This window comes from Rousettus aegyptiacus, unplaced genomic scaffold, assembly GCF_014176215.1.
Source record: "Rousettus aegyptiacus isolate mRouAeg1 unplaced genomic scaffold, mRouAeg1.p scaffold_m13_p_12, whole genome shotgun sequence".
Taxonomy (NCBI): domain Eukaryota; kingdom Metazoa; phylum Chordata; class Mammalia; order Chiroptera; family Pteropodidae; genus Rousettus; species Rousettus aegyptiacus.
In genome coordinates this window covers 91,570,691-91,595,049 of record NW_023416287.1, presented here as the reverse complement: position 1 = coordinate 91,595,049, position 24,359 = coordinate 91,570,691, and the positions used below count along the sequence as shown (strand labels likewise).

Genomic DNA, 24,359 nt, shown 5'->3' with positions numbered 1-24,359 from the left:
ATGACTTTTGGAGAAAATGCATTTTGTTTTTAGCATTCCTAAAATTAAAAAGTGTCTTCTCTGACCCTCAGCATCCAGTATTGCCGTGAACTAGTTATGCTTCTAATTCACCGATTCTCGGAGACGAGGATCCGGTCTTTCTCCGTCCTGTGGCCCTGCCGTCCAGCTCAGACGCGTGCAGAATGCAGAAGGCAGCTCATACCTGTTTGCGGACCACGGGGAGGCTGTGGAAGTGACTTCTGAGTTTACCTGCACTTACTGGGGGATCTTAGAATTTAAATGAACACTGTTTAATATGAATACTAAAGAAATGAGTATCTTTAAAAGACTATGCTAAAGAAATGACCGTCTTAAAACAATACCTTTATGGAGTAAATAATTACTGGTTTACTAAATTCCATGAATCTGAAATTCATGGCAGTGAGTGACAAGGGCCCTCTGTGGCCCTGACGGGGTAAAGCTCCCAGGCTCAGGAGGCGGAGCGCCTTCAGGGGGCTGCTAAAGGGGCCTGCCCTCCGCATGGAGACCGGCAGAACCAGGCGGCAGACAAAGGCTGCAGGCGGCGCCCGTGGCGTCAGCTTGCCCGGGAACGCGGCCTGGCAGCCGGGAGTCCTGAGTACGGCTCCTCTGGCTCCTCTGCTCGCGCAGATCGGAACGAAGGCCCCCGACCTGCACCTGCGACGGCCGAAGCGCAGGCCAGAGCACCCGCGTCCGACGGGCCACTCCGCGGCGTCGGAACCTCGGGGGCGGCGCGGGGCTCAGGCCTCGGTTTCTGTCCGGCGGGGTCGCGTTATGACTCGGAGCCGCACAGAAGCCCGGACCTGGGCAGGTCGTTTGTGTGCCTGGCCTGAGGGGCGCAAGGCCCTCGCCTCAGGCACACGCTCTGATCGCTGCGCCCAAAACACAAAAACACGGCAGCTCTGTCAGAAACAGTAATCGAGATAAAGAAAATATTTTAGACATATTTTAAAAAATAAGAATTAGTGCGGAATATCCATGACAAACAAAATGCCAACATTTTAGGTAAGCGGGAGCAGCAGTGCCGAGTCTCGCCCGCCGCCAGCGGCTCCGCAAGGCGGAGTTTCCTGTCGCCCGGATGCAGGTCCTTCCCTAGGGAAGCGGTGCCCCGGGGTGGCTGCAGGCGCAGCCTCGGAGGCCCGAGTGCCTGGGTTTCAAACCAGAAGCCGCTACTTCCCGGACACTGGGCGGAGGTCACCACGTGACCCCTTCGCGGGAGACCCACTCCTGACTGGGTCCGAGAGAGGAGAACGGGTTCCGGGTGTGCGAGGACTGCACCCACCCACCCACACACCCACCCACTGTTGTGAGCTGTGCAGATGGAGGGAGGGGGCCCTAGCGTGGGAGTGGCCCCCACGTGACAGCTGGCAAGAGAACGGTGACCTTGTCCTGCAGCTGCAGCCGAGACGGACAAGGAAACCGACCTTCCCTGCAGGGACGGCGTTCCCGCCCACGCCGCGGCCTTAGCCTGGTGGCCGTTCGTGTCCTTTTCGGCCGTCGAGTTGATAGCAGTTTGTCACGGCAGCCGTAGGAAATGGACCCCGCTTCCCAGTGGCAGAAGCCGGGACCACGCTCGGCACCCGCAGGTGCCAGCAGCCGGCACCAGGTGACGGTGCCGAAGGCGCGACCACGCGGGCTTGTGGGTGGGCCCCAGCATGTCAGCCACGGTTTTCAGCGACCAGAATGGAAGCACACACGCACGCACGCGCGCACACACACACGCGCGCACACACGGAGTGGGGAGGGACCTGGCAGCAGCCGTCAGGCATTCTTCATTTTGGGGACCAACTAGGGATGAGTGCGACATTTGCAGGTGGATCCCAGCGGATGAAGTTATTGTCCACACCCCGGGACGTGTTATGAGGGCTGTTTCTGTGGACCCAGCCCTGCGTCTTTGCTTGACGGGACCAGATTTCGAAGAGTCGCTTTGCGAGAACATGTGTGGAGAGGGTGAGGAAGTTCACGCCGATTTCTTCCGTGCCGTCTTGAGGCGCGGAGTGGAGTGACAGGGCCGAGGTAGAGGTGAGAGCGGGCCGCGACCAGAACTCTGGGACAGGCGGGGCCCGACCGCCTTCTTGGGAAGAGGCCCTCCGATGGCCCTCGGGCGGCCCAGGCAGGTGTTCCCTGAGCCCGGAAGCTGCAGGTGAGGGAGCGCCTCATGCCAGGTACGTGCCGTGCCTCCTCCGCCCTGTCTTTTTGACCTTTTTTCCTCTTTTCATTTCTCTCAGCCGCTCCTACGCTGCTAATATTTACGTGCCGTTTCGAAATCATTTTGGAAGAAAAGATTTCCCAAATCTTTATTCAATCTAAATATTATTCTCTTCCCTATTTATTCAGCTTGGCGACTTGAAGCACTAGATCTTCATTCGCTCTCGGCCCTGGACTCCAGGCGTCCCGTGGCCCTTTCTCGCTGCGAGTCCGTGTGTCCTTGCCTCCTCTTACAAGGACACCGGTCGTATTTGGTGCAAGGCCCACCCTGGTCCCGTATGATCTCCTCGTAACTAATCACATCTGCAGGGACCTTAGTTGTGAATAAGATCGGATGCTGAGGTTCCGGGGGGACGTGCGTTTTTAGAGGGCACCAACCCTCCCCCAGCACCACATCAAGCTTTGCGTGGTCGCCAACGTCCTTTTCCTCTGGCCGGCACAGGCAGGACCAAAGCCTACGGTCCTGCATGCCACGTGTGTTCGGGGGGAAGATAGCTGGATGGGAAACTTGGCAAACTGTGCTCGCCTCCCTGAGACCCCCTTTCCCCTCCCTACGACGTAGCGACCATGCTGTTTGAGTTCACGTAGGCTCAATCCCAGCTCTAGTTGTGGGCAGAATGACAGTCGTTGGTCCAGGGGTCGACGAGAATCTCCTTCTGAACCGTTCGGCCCCAGGTTTTCCCGGGGCTCAGTGAGCACACGCGAGGATGGTCCCAGCAGGTGCGGAGAGAGCGAAGGTCTAGTCGCTGGGGAAGGTGTTCCTTGTCCTCCCATCTGCACACGGGAGGCCGGCATCTCCGGTGCTGTTGGCAGGTGTCTTTCGGGCCGGGAAAGACCAGACCTGGGGTCAAGCCGACCTCTCGGCAGGCCCAGTGGAGGGACTGGAGAAACGCGGTCTCTGCTGAGGCTGGACTCTTGGATTTCACCCCACCCAAAGCCCGACTCACTCCTGGGCTTCTCGGTTAAGTCAGCCAAGAATCTCCCTTTATTAAGGCAGTTTGATTCAAACTTTAAGTTACATTAAAAAGCATCCTAGCGGACACACTGTGCAAGCAAATTTGGGGGAACATTCTGGATATATCTGCTTCAGCAATTAGGGCCCCACGGCAGGGGACTTGGGGAAACTGGGCTCTCGTCCTTTGGTTTGAGGTGCGAGTTCCGCAAACGCAGGTTTGGTAGGTTTCGTGACAGGCGCTGCCAATGAGCTGACTGCAGAGCGGTCGCTGCCAAGTCGCGTAGGGCGGGTTAAGGCGGGGGGGGGGGGGCATGACTGTAGGTTTGGAAAAAGGCTTGCAATGAAAATACGTAGGTTGTAGAGGAAATAGAAGCTCAGAAAAGGTTCTGAAAATTTAAAAATAATCATTTAAACAATTTCAATTTTAATGAAGTGAAATTTAATTTAATGTAATCTAAAATTATGACCTCGACAACAAATATTTTCTTCAGTTTTATTTTGAAAAGTGGCCCAATAAGGGCAGCAGGTGCATCACTTCTGCTCACTCGACTTCCGTGTGCCCACTCGGTGCCCAGGTGAGTGTCTCTGGCGTGATCCCCCCCGGCCAGTGCTCCGGGCCAGGTGACGTGTTCTGTGTTTGGAGTTCTCAGTGGGATCGGGACAAAGGGCCCAGCACGAAGGGCTTTCTGCTAATCTAATTACAACAGTTTTCGGCATCGAAAAGGCCACGATGCTCTTAATCCAAATGAGATCGGTGTTTGAAGGTCCGCAGGTTCGTAACGATGCTCAGGAAGGAGACGTTTCGATCAAAATCACCAAAAAGCAGTGCGAATGCAGGCGGGCACGCTTGATTTTTGCTGGCCTTAGGACGCCGGGCGCAGCTGGCGGACGTGTGCCCGCGTGCGGTGATTCTTTTAGGGCCGTGTCCGTTTACGAAGCCCGGATGCGTTCTCGGTGCACAGTCTTGCCGAGGTGCACGGATCGACGAAGGCCCACGCGTAGCTCAGAACGTGACGGTGGAACTCCGACGGCAGGTTCCAAGTACGATGACAGTGTCCCGGTGGCCTCCGGTGGGCCCGACGGAAGTGAGAGGGCATCGGTCGCAGTGTGGGGGCTGCCGGCAATTTCCAGAAGAACGAAGCTGAGCGAAGAAGGCGACTGCCTTTTGGACGGATCGTTCGTAACGGGGATGCACATATGGTCCCTTCATTAGAGTCGGCTGTCCTGCGGGGGGGAGCGGGGTCGCGGTGCCTCAGTGGAACGATAACGTTCATGCGCCCTCAGACACCTTCCCTGGGTAAGAACTCACCTTTTAGGGGACGGGGGTGGGGGTGGGGCGAGATTTATATAAAATTAAGAGGAATAACGGACAGAGTCTGATGGACTAAAACTGCAATTCCAGGTCATGCTCTTTATCTCAAGAGCGTAAAGGCACTTGCTCCCCATGAAAAATGGCTTCTCTCTGCTGGGCATCGTGCTCGATTCCTGCCTCTAATTTTTCTGTCTTTTTATTAGTCTCCACCATCTGTTCCCAAACGCTGAGGAGCAGGTGTGTACAGAGTTCTCCTCGAGTGAGGCAGCGGGCTATAAATATTTTATACTTTCCAGGATCATTTTCTTTCAGAATATTAAGAATTCATGCCAACATTTGATAATGGGGTATCTGAAGGATGTTTCGCTGAGTGCGACATTTTTCTTGGTGAAGGATAGGAAGAAAGAGCTGGAATAAATTCAGAGCTGAGATTTCAAAGTGCCGTGGCATCGTGTAGCTCATTCGGGTAGACCCACCAAGTATTAACAAAGTTTTAAATGCCCCTCACTCACTATTTTTCTTCACCAATTTTTTTGAAAAAATCTCCAACTGACAGAAAAGTTGCAAATAAGTGCAGTACAGAGAATGAATGTTTTTCTGACGTCGTCTGAGAATAAGCAGCTGACGCAATGTCACATTATTTCCAAATCCTTTAGTGTTATCTTTCCTACAAACGAGGATATTCTCCTACTTTTAGGGGCTGGACTGTAGCCCCTCGAAATTCCTCTGTTGAAGTCCTGACCCCCAGGACGTCAGTCCTCAGAACGAGGTTGTGTTTGGAGACAGGGTCTTGAAAGACATAGCTGAGTTAAAACGAAGTCGCAGTGGGCGCTGGGGACTGGGCCCCTCAGCCTGGTGTTCGTGCAAGACGAGGGGGTCAGGGCAAGGACCCGCACGAGGCAGACCACGCGAAGGCGGCAACTACGAGCCCAGGAGAGAGGCCTCGGAAGACCCCGGCCCTGGTGGCCCCTCGACCGCGGGCTGCCGGGCCCAGGGACGATGAGAAGTTACGGTTTTGTCTTCTAGGCCACGCGGTCCGCGGAGCTTTGTCCTGGCGGCCCCGGCAAGCTGTGCCCCGCCACGCCCGCGACGCACAGCCACCACGTCCACGCCGGGTGGCCCCGACTCGCTCCCGCCGCTGGCCCTCAGCCCCCCTCGCCTTCCGCCGGGGCCCCAGCGCCACCTGGCGTGACGGACCGACCGTCAGGGTCGCGTGGTGCGTCTGGCCGTCACAGTCTGGCACGGCTTCTCAGGGTTTTATTTTTCCTGACTCTTATGGGTTCGGTGCTTTCGAATGTCGCAGGCCAGTTCTTTAGTGTCCCTGAATCTGGGCGTGTCCAACGCCCGCCACCTGCGGCAGGAGCGTCACAGGAGTGGTGCCGTGACCTCGCGGCCGTCCATTCGTGCCCTCGCTGACACTGTCCCCTGCAGCGCTTGACGAAGGTGGGGTCTGCCGGCTTCTCCCCTGCAAGGTCACTCCTGCCCCCCGTGCCGCTGGGAAACCCTGGCTTTTTGGGCGGGTCGTTCAGACTTTACAAACCCCGCTTCCCACGACGCCGTCGGCGTCTCCGCTGCCTCAGCGCGGCTTCCCGTCCAATCCGGCAGGCGGCGCGCCACTGCCGCGCACAGCCGTGCAGGTTCGGGGTGCAGGGGGAGCCCCTGCGGGCTGCCTTCCGCGCTCTTCCGATGCGTCGCCATCCTTCCTGGCGCACTTCCCTGTGTTTGGGCAGAAGGCGCTTCAGGCTCATCCCGCATCCCGCCTGCCCCAGGCCTGGGATTCCCGTTCCGGGAGCTGGCCTAGGGCCTCCTGGCTGCTTGTAGTGGCACTTGGTGGTTAGAGGCCATTTTCACACTGCATTCTTGGGTACGTGTGTTAGACTGGCCCTGGAAAACAAAGTCGAGTTTCCATGGTTATGCATTTCCACTGTATAGGAAAGCTTGGCATCAAGTTCCGAAACGTCTAGTCTTAGTTGGCGTGAACAGCTGTTTTCAAGCAAAGGCAAGTGGATGTTAGCGGTAGTTTTGGATGACGTCGTGAGCTGCCTGTACCCCTGACTCACGCCCAGCTGGAAATGCATGTTCGCCTCTGACCCTCACACTTCTTGGTCCCCATGCCACCTGGGGAGAAACCGAGACTCAGAGAGGCAACGTGAAATTGCCCTCGTCACTCAGCCAAGTCAGTGGCAGAATGCGGATTTCAGTCCTGGGTTCACCCAGCTCTAAAGCTGTACCCGTAACTACCGGGCCATAAGAAATTTAATAATTTTACAATTACAGTTTAATACTCTTGATTTTTACTGTACTGTCCAGAGTTTTCAGAAGATTTCTCTCCCTTAAGAATGGAAAGGCATGTTATCTGATAATTTCTAATTTCTACAACGTGTGCGCAGCCCCACGTGGAAGGGAAGCCTCGCCGAGGAGCCAGCCGACGGCCTCGGCCTCGTCCAGAACGCTGAGTGGGCGCGCGCCACGGGACGTCGCCTCCCGGGGGACGTGGAGCTCACCCCCCTCCTCCTGGAGCTTCTGTGATTGGGCGGCTGACATCCTTCCTCCCCAGAAAATAATCCCAAGGCAGGACAAAACGGGACTCCCGCAGCCGAATCGTGACAACGAGCATGGGCGCTGGGAGGAGGCAGCGATGATGAGGGAGACGGCTCTGTGCCGAGTGGCGCGCGGGAGACGGGGTCTCTTGGCGCGAAGAAGTCACTGCTCCTTTCCAGGGGTAATTCCAGACCGTAGTTTCACACTGTAGTCAAACTCTGTGACAAGGTTTTAAAACACACGTAAAATCGCTTTTATAGTTTTCCCAAACGGTTCTGCTCGGTATAATTTCAAATAAGGTTGTTCGAATGGCAGATTAAAAATGCTTCTGAGCGAAGGGTTTATTTCCTTTTTTGCTTTGTAAGTTTTTGACCCAAAGATAGAATTTGATGAAGCTAAACCCTTTAAGCATGTTTTACAGTTCAATCTCCTTTTGCAAATATGCTCGGATCGGAAGGCTGGTCTCCCGTGAATTGTAACATGCTGTTGGTTTCTATGAAAACGACTTCGTAATGTCATAATTTCCATAAAAGGCCAATGAGTACTTGTACAGTCTGTCACAGGTAAGCAGAAGAATCGTGCGTGATCTTCCCCTCCGGCAGTCATGCCACAAGGACTTCATGGGGACGTCTGTAAAAAGACCTGAATTACTTTTTTGAACTCCAGAAATGACTGCAGTTTTACCCTTGAACAGATGGGTGACTGTGGTGTTTTATAACCAAGGCCCTTAACCTCTGATTGGCCATATTACACAGCATCTGTGTTTTTATGTTTTTTTTTTTTTTTTGGGGGGGGGGAGGCGGGGAAGAGCACTATCACAGTCGAGATTTGTTGTAGTGCTTTGTTAGGTGTAGCTGACTGTCTTTTACTTCCTGACACTCGGCCCCGAACGGCTTTTTCTCCGCCTGGAGCACCAGGAAGTCTCAGGCGGGGGACAGGTGGCGTGGAGACCGTGCCAGACCCTCCGCTTCCCGCTTCCCTGTGGGCACCTGGGCAGCCCGATGGAAGCTGCCTCCAGGGCCACGTTCTCCGCTCTCCCCAGGCATAGTCACATGACTAACCGGTGCAGCGCATTAAATCACCTTCAGAGAGGGAGTCACCTTCTGGGTGCCGGGTTTTATTAAATTTCCAGAGCTGTCACGTGAGCAGATGGGCGCAGGCCCCTGAGAGGCAGAGCCGAGGAACAGAATGGCCATGCCTGGGTCCTGGGGACAACGGTCAGAGGACAGCCCTATGCGACTTCACGATTGTACGTTGCCGGATCCTCGCTACAGCTCCTGGCCCCAGGAGCAAGGACAGCCTGATGAGAGAGGCCACGGGAACTTACTCGGGAAACTCGGAGGAGGAGGAGTTTGCTAAGTAGTTAGAGCCGTGCGTGGGTAGCTCCCAATGCATCCGTATGACTTCGGGAATCCATTTACAAATTATAGATTCTTGGGCCCCATTGTGGATTGAACGGTGCCCGTCCCCTGAAAGATATGTCCGCATCCTAATATCTGCGCCCTGTGAATGTGGCCTCATTTGGAAAGAGTCACTTGCAGATGTAGATAAATTAAGGATCTCGAGATAGGACTGTCCTGGATTATAAGGTGGGTTCTAAATCTGATGACAGGGTCCAGAGCAGAGGAGGGGAGGGGAGGGAAGGGGGGAGACAGAGCAGGAGGCCGCGTGACGAGGGAGGCGGAGATCGGCGTGATGTGGCCACGAGCCAAGGAGCACCGAGGGCCCCGTGGGGCAGGGCCCGCTCGCCCCTCGACCTCGGACTTCTGGTCCCCTTTCCCGGTGTCGTAAGCCAGGCGGCGGCCATTCGTTTCAGCAGCCGCAGGAGAGGGGCCTGCGGGCAGAGGCTGTGCTGTGGCGAGGTCCGGTTTCACAGAGCCGCAGAGCGAGTCTGGTGAGCGCACGGGTCTGAGAAGTGCCGCCTGGGTCATTGGTCATTGGTTCTTGGCACCCCGTGTGCATCGAATTGCACAGAGAGCTTCCAAACACAGAGGCCCGGGCCACGTCCCCGGGTGCTGATTCGGGTCACCGGCGGCGGAGCCGAGCCCCTGAAGATTCTCGTGTGGCCTCCCGCCAGTTCTCCTTCCACCGGCTGCTCGGCAGCCGCGTCCCTCACAGTGCCCGGTCGGGCGTCGTCCAGGCTCTGACCGCTCTGCTCGGCTTGAGGACGTGTAGCTCACAGGCTTGTTTGCTGGCGGCCTGCCTTCTTTTCCGGTACTTTGTGTTTTTGTTTCTACCTGCTGGAGCTTGCGGCCGGCGTAGCTGGAACTCCGACTCTCCCATGCGAAGAGCTCGCTCTTGTTCCCCATATTTCTCTCACTTATCGAGTGTTTCGTGTCCGAAGGAACAGGAAGGTGATCTCTATAAGAAACTAAGCTATCTCCCCAAGAACGGAGTATGCCTTTTCCTTTATTCAAGTCTTTTTTGGGTCTCCCTCTGTAGGACGTTGAGTTGTCCTTTATGACGTTCTTACATGCTTCTTTATAATTTATTTCCTGGTCGTTCTATCTCCTAAGCACTTTACATGCAATTAAATCTCAGGAAAAAATGCCGAGGTTGGTACTATTATGATCCCATTTTACAGGAAGTGGAGTAAATCACTTATCCTGGTGGCAGGCAGGGTCGGACTTTAATTCCGCTAAGGCCGTCTGAGTCCTGAGTGAACATGCTTGATTCGAAAGCTGTATTCCTTCTTAAGAAAAACAGATCGCGTCCCCGGACCTCTTCATGGCAAAAAAAGAAGCCGAACGTTTGAGGAGCTGGCCTAAGAACGAGGGGTGGGGGCGGGGGCGGGGGGGTCCTGGTGTGAGCAGCGGCGAGGTCGGCGGGCTTCCCTGCGTCTTCAGCTGACTTGCTGGGATGGCTCGTTTCCAAGTCTATGGGGCTCATCGCTTCTGACCCACAGGGTTTATCCTGTCCGACTGAACTCGAGGAGGAGGAGCATGAAGGGGCATCGAGACGGCCTGTCGGTAGGCGTGAACCTTCTCACAGTCTGCGAAGGAGGGAAGAGGGAGATGAGGAGGCGGAGGAGGCGGGAAGGAGGCTGGAGAGAGCAGAGGCAGGAGCTGGGACGCAGCAGAGGAGAAACGCGCCAGGGCGGGGACCCGAGGGTCGGGGGATTTGAACCGAGAGGCAGAGATGGCGCCCTACCATTTGGGGGGGACGTGGCATGAGCTTCGGTGTGAGGCCGTCTGGACACCGAAGCGTTTGTCCCCTGTGCGCCTACTGTGCGGAGCTCCCCACACCCTGGAATCCCAAGTCTCTGTCAGACTCGAGGGGGCAGGTCCCTGTCGCGTAGGAGGAATGCCCGCGGCCCGCGTGGGAATGCCATCGGGGCTGCAGCCGCAGGCCCGCCTCGGCCCCACACAGGCACCCACAGAGCCCCGGGTGCCAGGGGGCGCCGGCGGCGAGAGCTTCCTCCAGCGCCCCGGCGCTCCTGGATTACATAAATCAGAAACGAGACCAATCGACATTAACAATCACACAAATAATGATGCGGTCACACTTGATAAGGACAAAAATGAGTATTTTTCCAACTCTGACACGAAAAATAATGAACCTATTACAATCCGATTATATTATTTGAAACCAGTTATTTTTATGCATTATGTCCATTTTATGTATCTATAGGCTAAATGCAAATTGATATCAATGACTGTGACATTTAGCTTAATAAGTTTATGGTTTTTGTCTAAATTGCCCCTAAACAAAATTGGCAGCATTTACCAGCGGTCTATCACACACAGCAGCCGGCAGCGTCCAGCAAAAACGTAGCTGACTTTCATCATCTGTGCCAAAGACAAGGTGTCCTGTTTGGTTCACTGAGAAATCAATACATATCCCTTTGGCGTCTCCTCTGTGGGCAGAGAGCCACACGGCTCACTCAGCATTTATTTGTTGATAGCATTTACTTCTCTCCAAAACAGTATTGGCAACTTTGCCTAAATAAATGAGCACCTCACTGCTGACCGCGCGTGCGGCGGGAGCAGTGGGCGGGTACGAGCCGCGGGGCCTCAGAGGTGAGACTCCCCTGTGGCCTCGCGCATGGTCATGGGCAGAGCCTTCTCGGCCCTTCTCTTCACTCATTGCCCTGCGGCCCCTCCCGCGAGTGAGGCAGTTGCTGCTGGGAGCCGCACACGCGGCTGCTGGTGCCGACTGCGGGGGTGACCCAGGATTCTCCACTCCATGGCTCTGGCCTTTTGGGTGAAGCGGTCACTCTGTGTGCTTTCTTTTACCATCTTTTTAATTCCTCGGACCCAGAGTAACCAATGGCGTCGATACACGTTCAACACCGAATAAGGTTTTAGCATTTCCGTTCGCTGTTTTTAACAGAAGTTCATCACGAAGTCCAGTACAAAGGGGAGAGAACAGAAGGAGAGGGCGAGGTGTTTACATTTCGTCAGAGATCTTTGTATGCCGAGAACCAGAGCAGCACTGATGAACCTTTCTCTGGGTTGGGCGGGGAATCCGGCGGGAAATGGGGCCGAGCACCTTACGCAGGTTGGCTCTTGGGGGAATTTGGGGAGTAAGTTTCTTACTGGCTACACATAAGTAACCGACTGCCAGGAGTGTCACATGTCACACGGTGAAAAGCTAGATGTGGTCAAGATGCCACTCCGGGTAGTCAATGAGTAATCGCAGAATGTCCATCGCATCTGATTACCGTGCATGGCCGCTCTGAGCTGCTAAGGCGAGAGGTTCCATGGCAACGGTCGCATTACATTTTCCTTGCATTTTTGTTTTGTCAGATGACGAAGTGGGACGTACAAGTTGGTTGTTCCGTAAACCGTTTTTGGTTCCCGACAAGCATATCCTGAGGACAGTGTATGTTTTCTTTCCACCAACCCTGCTCCCGGGGTCGTTTCGACCTTCTGCAGGCATCGGGTTTCTGTCGTTTGGCTGTTATTTTGGCTTGCTCATGTGGGACCGCTTTGGGATGCCACAGGACCGCGCCTATTATTTCGGCAGGCTTCTATTATCGCTGGCACACCAGGAACTTGGCAGCGTTTTAAGTCACTTTCTGCACAATGTGTTGCCTCTGTATTAGAACTGGAGATGTTTCGAAGGCTCAGTTTTAATAAACTTTTTTGAGAACTTGCTATCTTCCAAATACTCTAAGAACTGGAGGCCCAAAAATGAAACCGATACCTTCGCTAGCGACAGCCTAAACGGAAGGAAGAGATGCGCTGATGGTTGGACTATGGCTCGGTGCCCCTGTGGTCGAAAGGCGTTCACACTTCGTGTGAGCCTTCTAAAAACCGAGATGCAGAAACCGAGCTCTAGAGAGAGAGAGGAAGGCTGGAGGCAGCGTTAGGGATGGTTAAACACCGAGCATGTGAGGATCTGACAGGCCTGGGGTTGAATCCCTGGGTCCGAGGTCACGCGACGGGGACGACCTCGAGCCAGTCACTGCCCTAGCACACGCCCTTGTTTGCCTCCTGAATGGTGGGTTCTAGAAGGTATGTCCACGCTCTCATGCCCAGGCCCTGTGGCGTGACCTCCGAGGGCTACAATGTGAGTGAGTCGACGACCTTGAGAGGGCGAGTCCACCTGGGCTTCCGGTTCGGCCTGGCGCTGGCACCGCGGAGGACTCGGTTTCGGGAGAGGGACACCGTTCCGCGGCGGCCGTGTGCTCATGCTGCGACTTCGTCGCGCCTACGCTGTGGCTTTGTCGTGACGAGCCCAGCGCCCGCCAGCGCCGTGCCGCCCGAGCCGGAAGCAGCGGTGAGTGACTTCCCGAGGGGCCCCCCGCCGTCGGTCTCTCGTTTGACGTGCCGTGTCTGTACCATGACGGGGCGTGGTGGGAGGCGAGCCCGAGCGGGCGTCGGCAGGGCCTCCGGTGCCCTCGCGGGTGGCGGCCCCGTGCTCCTGGTCCTCACCAGGTGGACCCGGGAGGCGCTGAAAGGTGCCAAAGGGCAGAGCGGGGTGCGAGCCATCCCGTTTCCGGGTCCCAAGGACCGGGAAGTGCCACGTCCCCCGTCGGCAGTGCGGGAGCCCGGGGGCCGAGCGAGCATGTCCCGTGCGCTTTCGGTTTCGCAAGGACGAGGCCTGGGCTGCGGGTGAGTGGCGTCTCTCTTTTTATGCGCTGTGACTGTGCTGGGCCGTGGAAGATGTCTTGTGGCCCCAGTTTTTATGTGGGATTTTATGGAATTCTGTAGCTGGCTTTTGAAAATGCCGCTGAGAGAAGAAACCTTACACGGGAAAACTGTAGCTTCCACGACTGACTTGATGGGAAAGGAAGGTGCGCACGTGGCCTGACGTTAAGTATTAAGACCATGCCAAGTGGCTGAGAATGTTCCGGCAAAACATGCACGAGAGTTAACAACCCATCAGGGTAACTTTTTAACATGACGGGACGGAGGCCCAAGCCCTCGGTGTCAGAGCTTGCCCGGGTTGGCTGGGCTATGGTTGGGGAGGGGGAAACTGAGGCAGGACACGGGGATTTGACTCCGCAATCGGCGCTCTCCTGAGGGCGTTGAACCTTTTCAGGGCAGCGGGGAGCCACTGAAGGCCGCGGCAGGGTCAGATCTGCGTTTCGGAAGGGGCTCTGTGCTGGGCGGGACGAAGATGCAGAGAGACCGGGGGCAGAGACGTGGCTTAGGAGATGATTCTGACCTCCTAGGGACAGCCGCTGGGAGCAGCCGACACAGCGGGGGGCACTGGGGACCCGGGGTAGGACATGGCTTAACAACTAACTTAAAGAGAAAGGAGGACAAAAGTGTCGCCAAAACTGCAAAATTAGATGTAATTGAGGATACAGAAAAAACATCATCAGTAAGAGAAACACGTAACATAAGGATGTTACAGTGGAGAACAAAACCCAGGGTTTTCGTGTAGTATCCGCGGATGCAGAGTTTGGGGTGATGCGCGTGCAGCATTACCAAGGGGCTGAGGGATACACTCAGGCCTGGAACACAGCCGGGTAGGGTAAGTGGCCAGATTTTTCTCATTTTAAGATTGAGAGTACTTGGTGCATTTTAAAATTATCGCTGAATGCAAGGGGTGGGGATCCGAGATTTGAGGACCCCGAGGCTTCAGGGTTTGGGGTCTTCTGTAAGAAAGGGCATAGAAGATGATGAATACGAAATTAGGTGCTGGGCTTTGGGGCGTGGGGACGGGAGGAGCCCTGAACCATAGCTGCGTTACCTTCTGGGTCATCGGTCGCCCGTGAGTGGGTAGGATGGACAGCCACGGACCCTGCCGTCCAGCCGAGAACTTGCCCGTGATGAGCCCCGGGAAGCTCGCCCCCCACCAGTGTCACTCGCCAGGACGTGGGCTTCGCTTTCGCTGCGTCTTCGTGTTCGGTCACATTTGTACGCGTCTTCAAATGATACACGCGTGTGTACATGTGTATTTACTTTGGCACATTTCTGGACTCCATACAAATGTCGAAACGCACGTTTCGCCTTTTTTGCTCTAAGCATTTGAGGTTCCTCTGCACCGAAGGCTGCAGCTGGCGCCGGCCCCTTCCCTCCCATCGTCTCATTAGCGGAGGTCCCCGCTTTGCCCAGGACCGTGACGTGCATGCATGTGGGAACATTTCCTGCTGCTGGAACAGTCCTCTGGTACCTTAACCTGCTCTGGCTGCTGTCACGGGAGTTTTAGCACACACTGGGTGGCTTATGAACACCGGACCTTCGTCTCTCAGTTCTGGACACAGGCGTCTGAGATCAGGCCGCCAGCTCGGTCGGCGAGGGCCCTTTCGGGCTGCGGACTTCCTGCTGTGGTTGTGGCAGAAGGGGCAGGCAGCGTCTTTTCTAAGGACACTGGTCCCACTGAGTGCCACTCCCTTACAGCCCTGTCACCTCCCAGAGGGCCCACCTCCCAACCCTGTCACCGGGGGGGCCGGACTGCAGCATGCCGACCGAAGCTGTGCACTACCGAGTTTTGTATCAATCTCTCCCCCAGGTTTTTGTTCTCACGTACCTGGTACTTGGCTCCAGGTGCGTGTGCCAGGGAGACGCCTACGGGAGAAGTCCTGATTATGCAGGATCTGCGTTCTCCGCTTTTCCGAATGGGGCCAGGGTGGGTCCCCAGCAGGTTCCACGGCACCGCCAGTGCTGAGCGCGGGCTGCCCGGTGACGGCCTGTCCACAGTGGCTCACCACTGGGCCTTCAGCACCGTCCCGTGCTCCACGCCGGTAACCTGGTGCTTGGAGGGGCTTCTGGGCCTCAGCACCAGCTCTTCCTTTGGCGATGGAGACTGTCCCCTCCTCACACAGTGGCCTGGTAAACACCTACCACCCGCCGACCGCACCTCTAATGGCGCCCCCTCTCTGAAGCCACCGACTGCCGAGCGCCACGCTCCTCTGGGTCAGACCTAGAGTCACCGTGCTGTTCTACTTTGCCCCCCTGACATCCTGCTTTTTGTCTTAGGGTTCTGTGCACCTAGCACAGGGTCTGACATACTGCGTGTCCTCGAATGTTTGCTGAATGAATGAAATCTAACAGGTGGAACATGTCAATACTGTACTAAGTACATTAAACAGTAGTATATTACGTGTGACCCAAAGTGGAAAGCCAGGAAATAGGAGCTGTGGCCCCACATTTGGATGAGGAGAAACAGAAGAAATGTCACCCTACGTTTCTAAGCGGACGACGGTCACTGGCACGCCGCTGCGGGGCGGGGCACGCGGGCTGGGCGCCCGCTTTGCTAAAGGCAGGGCCTCTGACAAACCCTTGTCTTACCAACCATTTCTTCATTAAGGAGCTAGAGCCGAGATGCTGCTCTAGACTTACTCCCGACAGAAGAGACCACTGGGGATGATGAAGTGACATAAGCCTCGGAAGAAAATGACTATTATTTTCAAATTCACGTAAATGACAGACGGGGATACGGCACAGTTACGTGTGGACCCTGGACGGTGGAAAGGATTTCGAAGATGGGAGTAAACTCGTGAACAGGGGCCAGAACCAGAGGCGCCGAAGTTGACTGAAGCAGCTCGTTTTAGAAAAGGAATTCTAGCGTGCAGTATCAAGTGACATCAGAGGGAGGGAGAACGGAGCTCTCCAGAACACCGCACCGTTCCGTGTCCTCATGGTCGCGCAGAAGACCCTCGGGGACTGTTTTTCCTTTTGGAAAAAAATGATTGTTTGATTTCTGACTATAAAAGTGTCTTAATGATAAGCTCATATTTTAAAGCTGCATGGATATATTATAAAATGGGAAGTACGTAAAGATGAATATAAAAAAAGAAAACGGCCTTAACCCACAAAAACAGGGTCAGGAGGAAGGCTAAATGCCCCAGCAGCTTGGAGGCTGCACTGGGTCTGAGCGGGTCCTGAGCGTGACTGCTCTGAGCAGAGGGCAGCAGGCCGTCTCAGGCTGTCGGACGCTACGCTTCAGGCAAGGACGACCACACCGACATGGGGCAGCCTGCTGGACAGGGCAGGAAGTGACGGATGGGGACAGAGCCCAAGCAGAGCGTCCGCCTGGCCACGTGGAATGTGCTCGGCAGGGAGACAAGGGCGTCCGCTGCAGTATTTTTTCTACTCCCTAAATGTTTGAGGTTTTTGTAATTAAAATAAAAAACATTTAAAATAAGCAGGTAGACTAAAGCAGGAGCCAAACGCGCAGGGAGATGGACTGAAAAGGGGAGACAGCTCGCCCGGGGGTCCATCTCCCCCAAATATGCTAAGAAGTCAAGTACATATCAGAAAGTGCTCCGTAGAATGTTCTGGGGGAGAAGGAAATGTTTTCTGGGGGACACCGCCGAAGCTGCCACCGATAAGGGCGTTTCCAGAACTTTCCTGGCACGTACAGCACTTCAGACAGATAGGACAAAGCCATCACACTTTGTAACTTAAGGTCACTTTTCTCCAAATGCCCTGTAAATACTTCAGATATAACAGGGGGTCCAGAGCCAAAGGCGGCATCACGTACGCGCACGACTCATTCACGTCCACGCTGCGTGTGGGAGGAGGAGGGGCTGGGACCGGCCACGGGTGCCCCCGGGGTCCAGGCACTTGCGCCCGCACCTCATTCACCCGTCCTAACGAAGCCACAGCAGTAAGGCTGGATGGGGCTCCGGGGCCCCCGGCGCTAGCGCGTTCCCCTTCCCGCTGCGCACGACACCCCCGATTCGCCGGCAACAGGAGGAAAGCGAGGCCGTGGGCGCTCGCGCGACCGGCGCCCCCGGGGCCCTGCGGTTCCCCAGAGTTTTCACGCGATCGTCTCGCGTCAGATCCCAAGGTGTACGGAAGGGAGCTGCTTCTCACACCTTTCCGTTAGTTTTATTTCACTGATTTTGTACAGCTGTACAACATAAAAGGCGCAAAATACTGAACTCTACTTTCTTATTTGCACGGTGTAAAATTTTGAACGAAACTCCCGTGATGAAAGATGATGCTAAGTAGCGCAGAAATACTGCCAAGAGGGACGATTCCGTAAGATAACAAAACATGCTCTAGCTCCTGATTCTTCACACTGCAAGTCTGTAACCTGTCTGTCTCTGCGCAGCAGCCGCCAGGCTCGTTCGCTTTCACGAGCTTTCCCGTCTCACTCGGAATCGACCAGAAGAGCTGTGAGGCGCCGCGTGGAGGGCCGACCCCACGCGACAGCCTCAGGAGACGGCGTGCTTGCCGGCGAGTTCATTCCCTCAGGATCGATTATCTTCAATGACAATAGTTCTTCCAGGATAGGCGTCAAGTTCTACGAATATATAGCGAAATTCATATTCGCCACTTTCTGGGTTCTGGAAAAAAGAAAGTATTGCGCGGTGTCATCTTTCTTCCCGGTGTCTCCCGCGGCTGCGCACTGTCACCGGGCCCCCCGTGATGCTCACCTCCTTCACCTCGAGGTGCACCGTGCCTTGCTTCCCGGGCTCGGAGCCCTGGATGTAGAACTTCACACGCATGTGTTTCAGCCCATCTTTTACATATTCAATGAAACTGTCAAAAAAATGAGAGGACACAGGCCTAAATTCCTGTCATTTAAAAATTACCCCCGAGATTTCCAAATTCAGGCAACGTGCAGTACCTAACGTGCTGCCTTCGGCCACGCCTTGTCACCTCCCCAAAGCCTCGAACGGGCTCGCCAAAGACACCTATAACCTGTGGAATAAAGACGATGTCTTATTTAGTGACCGCCATTTTTAAAAAAATTTCCTAGGGAGATATTTTCTGACAAACCAAGTGATTTATTTTAGGAAAAAATCAATAAGCCTGGGACCTTTTCAAAATGACAATTCCAATGATGAAAAAAGAAAGCTATTATGGAAAAGTCATCCCAGAAATAACTGAAATATTTCTTGTGCAGGGACTGATCCGAGAACTTTATGGTACTACTTGTAGTTTTGGAACGGTGTAGGCTGAGTGAAGCTGGTCCCACTCCCGTTCCAATGAAAGAAAGCGTTCAATCAGTGAAACGTCTGAACGTTTTTAGTGGACTTTATCTAATGGGGGTGGGGGGGGTCTAACACTAAATGCTATGAAAAGAATTTAAAAACAAACTAGATCTAGAGTTGGAAATCAATTATTTCTAATGGTAAAACCTATAATGAAGTAGAAATGTAATTTTTATTGAATTGAAAATGCAAACACTTTGGAACCTTAAACAAAAAAATAAATTTAATATCAAACAAAAACACTGCCTAAAGTCTATACGATTCTTCTTATTTTGTGCGGGGCATCTTTAGTGTCACATTTTTCCGGCATAAATCAAAAAAATGTATAAGATGAGAGATATTTAAGAATGGTACAGCTGAAACGAATGGACCAACTTTTCAAACAACTTGACCGAGTGGGCGCGTCGGTATCAGAACCTCGGGGTTTTCTACCTTTGCACGGGGCCCAGTGCTGGGCAAAGAACAGGCCCTTTATAAAGTGGACGACACTGAGTTGTTAAAGGTCGATCATTCCTCACAGAGCTCCTCCAGACGGCAGGCTAAGTTAGGGCTTTAGTAACAGCCCGCTCTGCGTGTTTATTCTGTGTATTTCGTTTTGTTCAAAACGCTGATGGTCTAGAAGAGGCTGCGTTTGTGAACGACAGGGCACCTTTTCATCTCTTGGTAGACGCGCCCTGACATTTAATTGTGCTCCTACACGTTTACTTTAACCCCTTTAGTGCTGGTGTCCCCTTCTGTAAGTGGGATAACAGCAGGACCTGAGACAAACGGTTTCTGTGCAATTTAATAAAGACACTCCGCTCAAATGCTAAGCACGGGCCTCGGCTCCTGATACGCCCTCAGTAAGAATTACTATGTGACCATGAGGTCATGAATCTGGTTTTTAAAAAAAGACTAGACACTTATCACATGGGTTTAGTGCTCTGGCATAATCTAAGAACTTACTACCCATGACGACTAGTAAGACGACTCTCTTACACTTAGGATGAAAACACCCAGACAGGGGCCTTTGGGTGCTCCTAATCGAGGTGTTTTGAGTACAGAACACGGGGCCAATAACAATCACAATTCAAGCATTACGTAGCATTACATAAACTCACCTCAGGATGTGACCTGCATTTTTCTAAGGCTTTACCATATATCTTATTTGGACTGGATGAAGAAAAGAGTTCTTTGAAAATCACGTAAAACAAGCCACCTGAAAGTCAAAGAAAACGATCAAAGCGAGAGCGAGACCAGGGGTAAGTGAAAGGTGTTCAAGGCATCGTACTTGCTGTGTTTCTGACCTGTGATGCCGATTCCAATAAGCACCACTACCAAGTAGGTAAAATCCCTTCCAGCTTCTTTCACTGCAAAGAGAAAACACCACCGAGTCACGGGTGTGCGGGGCACAGGTGGGAACCTGCGGTATTTCTAGCAGGTGGGGTGTGGACTCAGGTCCCAGCGAGTGGGTCTGTGTGTGTTCTGGAGCATCTGTCCTCCAACCTCCTGGGACTCAGAACCCAATCAGAACTGTGCTGCATCTAGGAGCGGATGGCAGAGCTAGCGTGACTCAGCAGATTGCAAAAACTAGTTTTTTCTTTTTTTGTTAAAACTGGGAAAAAGTACATATGCTAAAGTGACATAAACCAAAATATTAACAATAGTCACCTTTGAGTGGTGTAATCATGGGTTTCTGAATTGCTTCCTTTTTACTTATTTTTTCTACAAATTATTTGTGAAATGAAGCATTAATAAATAAAAATGCTTTATCTCATCTGTGAAAACTTCTGATTGTCTCTGACATTACGTTTCACCTTTCCTATTTTACAGGCAAGTTCTTTATAATTGTTCTTATTATGCACGTGCCACAGGAAGGAATGTTTGGGACACCTTCAACCCTGTCGTATGTACAGTCCAACTCAGTATGTGCGCACAACAGCAGCCACTCAACAGAAGTGTTTACTGAATTATCTACATGAGTTCATCCTTATGGATGATGACTCTATAATTCTATTTAATCTATCATTTTTTTAAATCATATGCGCCCTAGTACCCTTTCTTTGTAGCACACCGTTTGTTTCACATTCTTTATCTGTTTTCTTCCCAATTTCCCGAAGAATTTAGGATTTCTTTGGCACACCTGTTACATCTGCTCAAGTGCTAAGAATAGAAAAAAATGGAAGCTCAAGAAATGCTTGCAAGTCATTGTCCAGAGAACAGTGGCCTGGATTTCAGAAGACTGAGATTAGGGAACTTTGTTTTTAACTTTCAGTTGTGTAGAACTGGGGAGGTGTGCCTCGCAGAGTTACTAACGTCTGAAAGCGTGAACAAGAGATTCAAATAGATGAAATAACATCTAGGCCATTTGCTTGACTATTTTAAAGTATTAAACAATGGTTAAATTTTATATAGCTGTCTCCACACCAGAATAAAAGTTGAGAAAATTTTTCTCGACACAATTCAACAGTTATATCAAAATCAACTTTCAAATTTCAGTTCAAATGTACAAAAATTGTAGATCTACATTCTCAGATTCTAAGTTCTTTAGCGGTTCTACCTTTTAATTTGTGTGAACTGTCTTCCCATCTTAAGCACTGAACTTCTTTAAAAGGGAACTGGCCACTCTTGCCACGTTTGTCGAAAGAGTGACCATCCCTGGAGAATTCCCTTTTACCTTTCTGTGACATGGAGACGGCAGTTTCCCCTCTCTGACTGTGCACAGACACTTGCTTGCTGCTGTCCTCCTTTGCTCTCTGGGGACTCTGTCCCCGCGTCGAGATGGTTTTCTGGGTGACTCCAAGGATACGCCTCGGTCGCACCGTTCTGCTGTGCTCGTACGGCCCCCATCTCAAACTGGGCTCAGTCTTCAAGCAAGCTTTGTTAAGTACAAAGGGTGGCCAAACCCACCGCTTTCCCGCGGATCTGTGCAGCTTCTCCGTATACTGTACAACTCGCAGAAAAGTACAAATCATGTTAACAGAAAATCGCTCCGCTTAGGGAAGATGGCAACGACGGTTAGTAAAGCTTTGCCACCCGCTACACACCCGGCCGGACGTGTACTCGTGGGCACATTCACGCTGGTAATTCAGCACGTCCTGCTCTGCAAGGACGCTAACTCCAACAGTTTATATTAACACGCAAAGTCTCCCGAAAGAAGTCGCCGTGCACGTCCCCTCCTCTTTGGTCTTTTCACTCAATTAAGGTGCTTTGATTACCTTCTACATTGACATCCACTCTCTGCCCGCCATGTCTTTGCAAAGCGAGCTGGGAAGCCCCGGGAGTCCAGGGAACAGTAGTTTGAAGACCTCACTTCTCACACATCTGTCGCAGCGGGGCGGGCATCAAGACTACCTCTCCCACAGTGCAAAGCGGCCAGAGCGACACCTCCCAGACGACCCTGCGCGGGCCGCCTGCGCACGCGCGGCACATTTGGCGCATGGCAAGGAGGCGGGGCCGCCTGCGAGGGCGGGCGCAAAGTAGTTCAAGAACTTGCAAAAGTCAAATCGGCAATCGCAAGCCGCGTGTTTTCCTGGCCCGCTAGAGAGGACTAGGTAAACTGGGAACTTCTCAGTTCTGACTGCGGCTCTGTTGTTCCTCACGGGCAAGTGATGTAGCCTTTGCGTTTGTTTCCTCCCGAGGAAACGAGACATAGCGCGAACTACCGTAGAGCCAGCATGTGGGGAGAGCCGCGGCTGCCAGAGCGCCCCAGGGGGTCGCTTGCCGCGGCGCGTCCTCGACTCCTGGCGTGAGAAAAGGCCGGCCCTGCAGGCCCTGAAACCACTCCCGGAGCGCGTGGACAGGCCCTCCGCCCGCCTCTGCGCACGCGTGTCGGGGAGCGCGCTGGCGTCAGGGGGCGTGGCCTGGTGCGGCGCGCTTTTCCCTCCCGACGTCCTGCCGCCCCGGCTTTCGCGTCGGGTCTCCATGGCGACCGGACGCGGCCGGCTCCTGCGGCAGCTCTGCCTCGGCCTTCAGGCGCTGCACCTGCCTCTCGGCGGCCTCGTAGCGGCCCCTGGGAGCGGCGGGTTCAGGTGAAGGTCGGGGGGCCGTAGGTGGGGTCCGCCCGGCGGGAGTGCGCGCCCGGGGAGCCCCCGTGATAAGAGCCCCTCGCTGCTCCGGCCTCACCGCCCTTTCCCCTTCACGTTCCCTGGTCCCGCTCAGGTGACCTGCTCGACGCGCTTTTCAGTGCAGGAAAGGTCTAGAAGGACGGCGGAGGTCTCTTCAACTTGGAAACGTGGGGTTACCCCAAGTCATGGTAGCAGGAGAGTAGCTCCCCGGGAAGCAGTCCTTCTCCTAAGGTTCATTCAGGCAGAAGGCACCATGAGGAGATGCGGACGTGGGGGGCCCCTCGCCCCTGGCGCAGCGCCTCGCGGAGGCCCTGCCGCGTGCACGAGTTTCACCTGCGGAGACAGGTGCCAATCGCGGTCGCCACCTTCAGGCCCCGAAGGGGCCCGGCTTCCGGGACGCGCACCCAAAGCTGCTCCCTCCCTCTGAGCCCAGGAGTCACCCTTGTTCTTGTAGGACGTTATCACTTAGAGCAGGAGAGTACTCAGCGGCGTGTCGTGGTTTTCGCACAGCCAATGGCCCGTGAGCGGGGGCCACAGCGCCCCTAAGCGGCCGCCCCGCAGGCGGCTGGTTCAGGGTGCGCCGGCGCCCGGGCCAAGGCTGCGCCCCGAGCAAACGCAGGCCGACCCTGGGACGGCCACCCCTCGGGCTGCACCGCGTCCCCATGCCCAAGCGCTGGTATCCTCGCTCCGGGATCCAGAGGCTCGGCTCCTGCGTGTCTCCTGGGGAGCACTGGGGTCGAGGGGCGCTCCGCGAGAGCCCGGGCAGGCCGCCGAGTGCGGCAGGGAGGGGCCGGGAAAGGGTCGTCAGCCCAACTCCCCACAAAGCGAAGGGTCTAGCATGTTCGAAGCATCCACGCTCATCACGGTACCGCATTAGGCCCCTTTCGTTGTATCACGAGCTGTTCCTAGCTCTGTACCCAGCATCCCAGGTAGTTCACCAGGCGACGGGATAACGCGAAGGGCAGTTTGCAGTCTTGAGGATTATCTTTTTGCTTGTAAGTCTTGATTTACAGGTGTAAAGGGTTATGCATATCATATGCGTTCTAATATATCAAACGCCTATGTTTAAGCATATGGGTTCTAATACCTACCACTTTAGTACTTTTTATTCTTGTTTTCCCAATCTCCAAGACTGTCCCGTGTCCATTCTAGGGTTCCATCACCGCACCCTGGTTTCAGAAGCAGGGCCCTGTCCTTTCGTGTTACCGTAGTAGTTGGTTCTTGAGTGAATATCTGTAATGCTAAACATACCATAAGCCTTGTGACAAAGTGTAGACAGTGCCTGCAGAAATTCTCTTAAGTAGGAGAGGAAGACTGGAATTTAAATAGGAAGCTTGAACTTTAAACTTATTTGCCACTACTACTAAAATTAGCCTTTACATATAGTCCTCTGTGAGTGAGAAGCAGAATGATTTTTGCAAGATGCGTCTTCTATTACTTCGTAAGTTGATTGTACTTCCTGGTGAAATGATGTAATTACAGGGCCTGTCATTACGCCTCCTCGCATGGGAGCCTGCATGTCAGCCTGTGATTTGGTGATATATACATTCTTTTTGGTAAAGAAAAGTCAGATGCTAAGAATGATCAATTATGGTCTAAGTAGGTGTTTATTTTTAATGTCTCAGTGCAGAAAAATTAGATTTTAATAAGGAATCAGGGGTTCCCTTTTTAGCACAGACTGTGAAAATATATAAATATCATATATGCTAAGAAATATAGCAGAAAGTATATCAATTTGGCTTGATTTCTACTTGGTCTTTTTTCTTTGACTTAGCGGGTATTAAAAGTCATGCCCAGGAAGTAGATTATTAAAATATCGAACTTATTTGAAGTGATCAGGCAAAATCTGTTGCTAGAAAAAAGAATTGTTCTTTCATGGAGTACTGTGGAATGCCTAAAGGATTGCGCTATGAAACTGATTTCGAACCGTTTTGT

The 24,359-nt window shown here is 53.5% G+C and overlaps 2 protein-coding genes across 7 annotated transcripts in view; one reads left to right on the top strand and one right to left on the bottom strand.

Annotated features, from left to right (window-relative positions):
* The window catches only part of FBXO15 (F-box protein 15), a 73,365-nt gene that overhangs the window by 11,290 nt on the left and 37,716 nt on the right, over window positions 1-24,359 (top strand). For 3 of the 5 annotated variants that reach the window (XR_001597345.2, XM_036230140.1, XM_016148388.2), the window contains exon 1: window positions 22,251-22,388. The exons of 1 other annotated variant lie outside the window; for it this stretch is intronic. Coding sequence is in view for 2 of the 4 variants with exons in the window: in XM_036230140.1 (XP_036086033.1) it covers window positions 22,282-22,388 (107 nt within the window). In the remaining 2 variants the exon portion in view is untranslated. Of the gene's footprint in view, window positions 1-21,801; window positions 21,912-22,250; window positions 22,389-24,359 lie in introns of those variants that run through there. One more of the 5 variants, XM_016148390.2, reaches the window with a different exon arrangement.
* TIMM21 (translocase of inner mitochondrial membrane 21) lies at window positions 17,248-21,693 on the bottom strand. Of its 2 annotated transcripts, none has more exons than XM_016148392.2 (6): window positions 21,035-21,693; window positions 19,665-19,727; window positions 19,479-19,576; window positions 18,012-18,085; window positions 17,818-17,923; window positions 17,248-17,684 (listed from the first exon to the last, which is right to left on the bottom strand). In XM_016148392.2, exons 1-6 carry the CDS (start codon window positions 21,330-21,332, stop codon window positions 17,532-17,534), a joined length of 792 nt encoding a protein of 263 aa, XP_016003878.2. In that variant the 5' UTR covers window positions 21,333-21,693; the 3' UTR covers window positions 17,248-17,531. The 2 variants fall into 2 exon arrangements, with proteins under 2 accessions (XP_016003878.2, XP_016003880.2); XM_016148394.2 differs by having other exon boundaries at window positions 17,248-17,727; window positions 21,035-21,683.

What these genes read in the sequence shown, in the direction of transcription:
- TIMM21 (XM_016148392.2), bottom strand. Translation starts at nt 21,332, where the DNA reads ATGATTTGTACTTTTCTGCGAGTTGTACAGTATACGGAGAAGCTGCAC. An exon ending in AATGCAGGTCACATCCTGAG is followed by an intron (nt 18,086 to 19,478) that starts GTGAGTTTATGT and finishes TTTATTCCACAG; the next exon opens with GTTATAGGTGTCTTTGGCGA. An exon ending in GGCCGAAGGCAGCACGTTAG is followed by an intron (nt 17,924 to 18,011) that starts GTACTGCACGTT and finishes TTTTTTTGACAG; the next exon opens with TTTCATTGAATATGTAAAAG.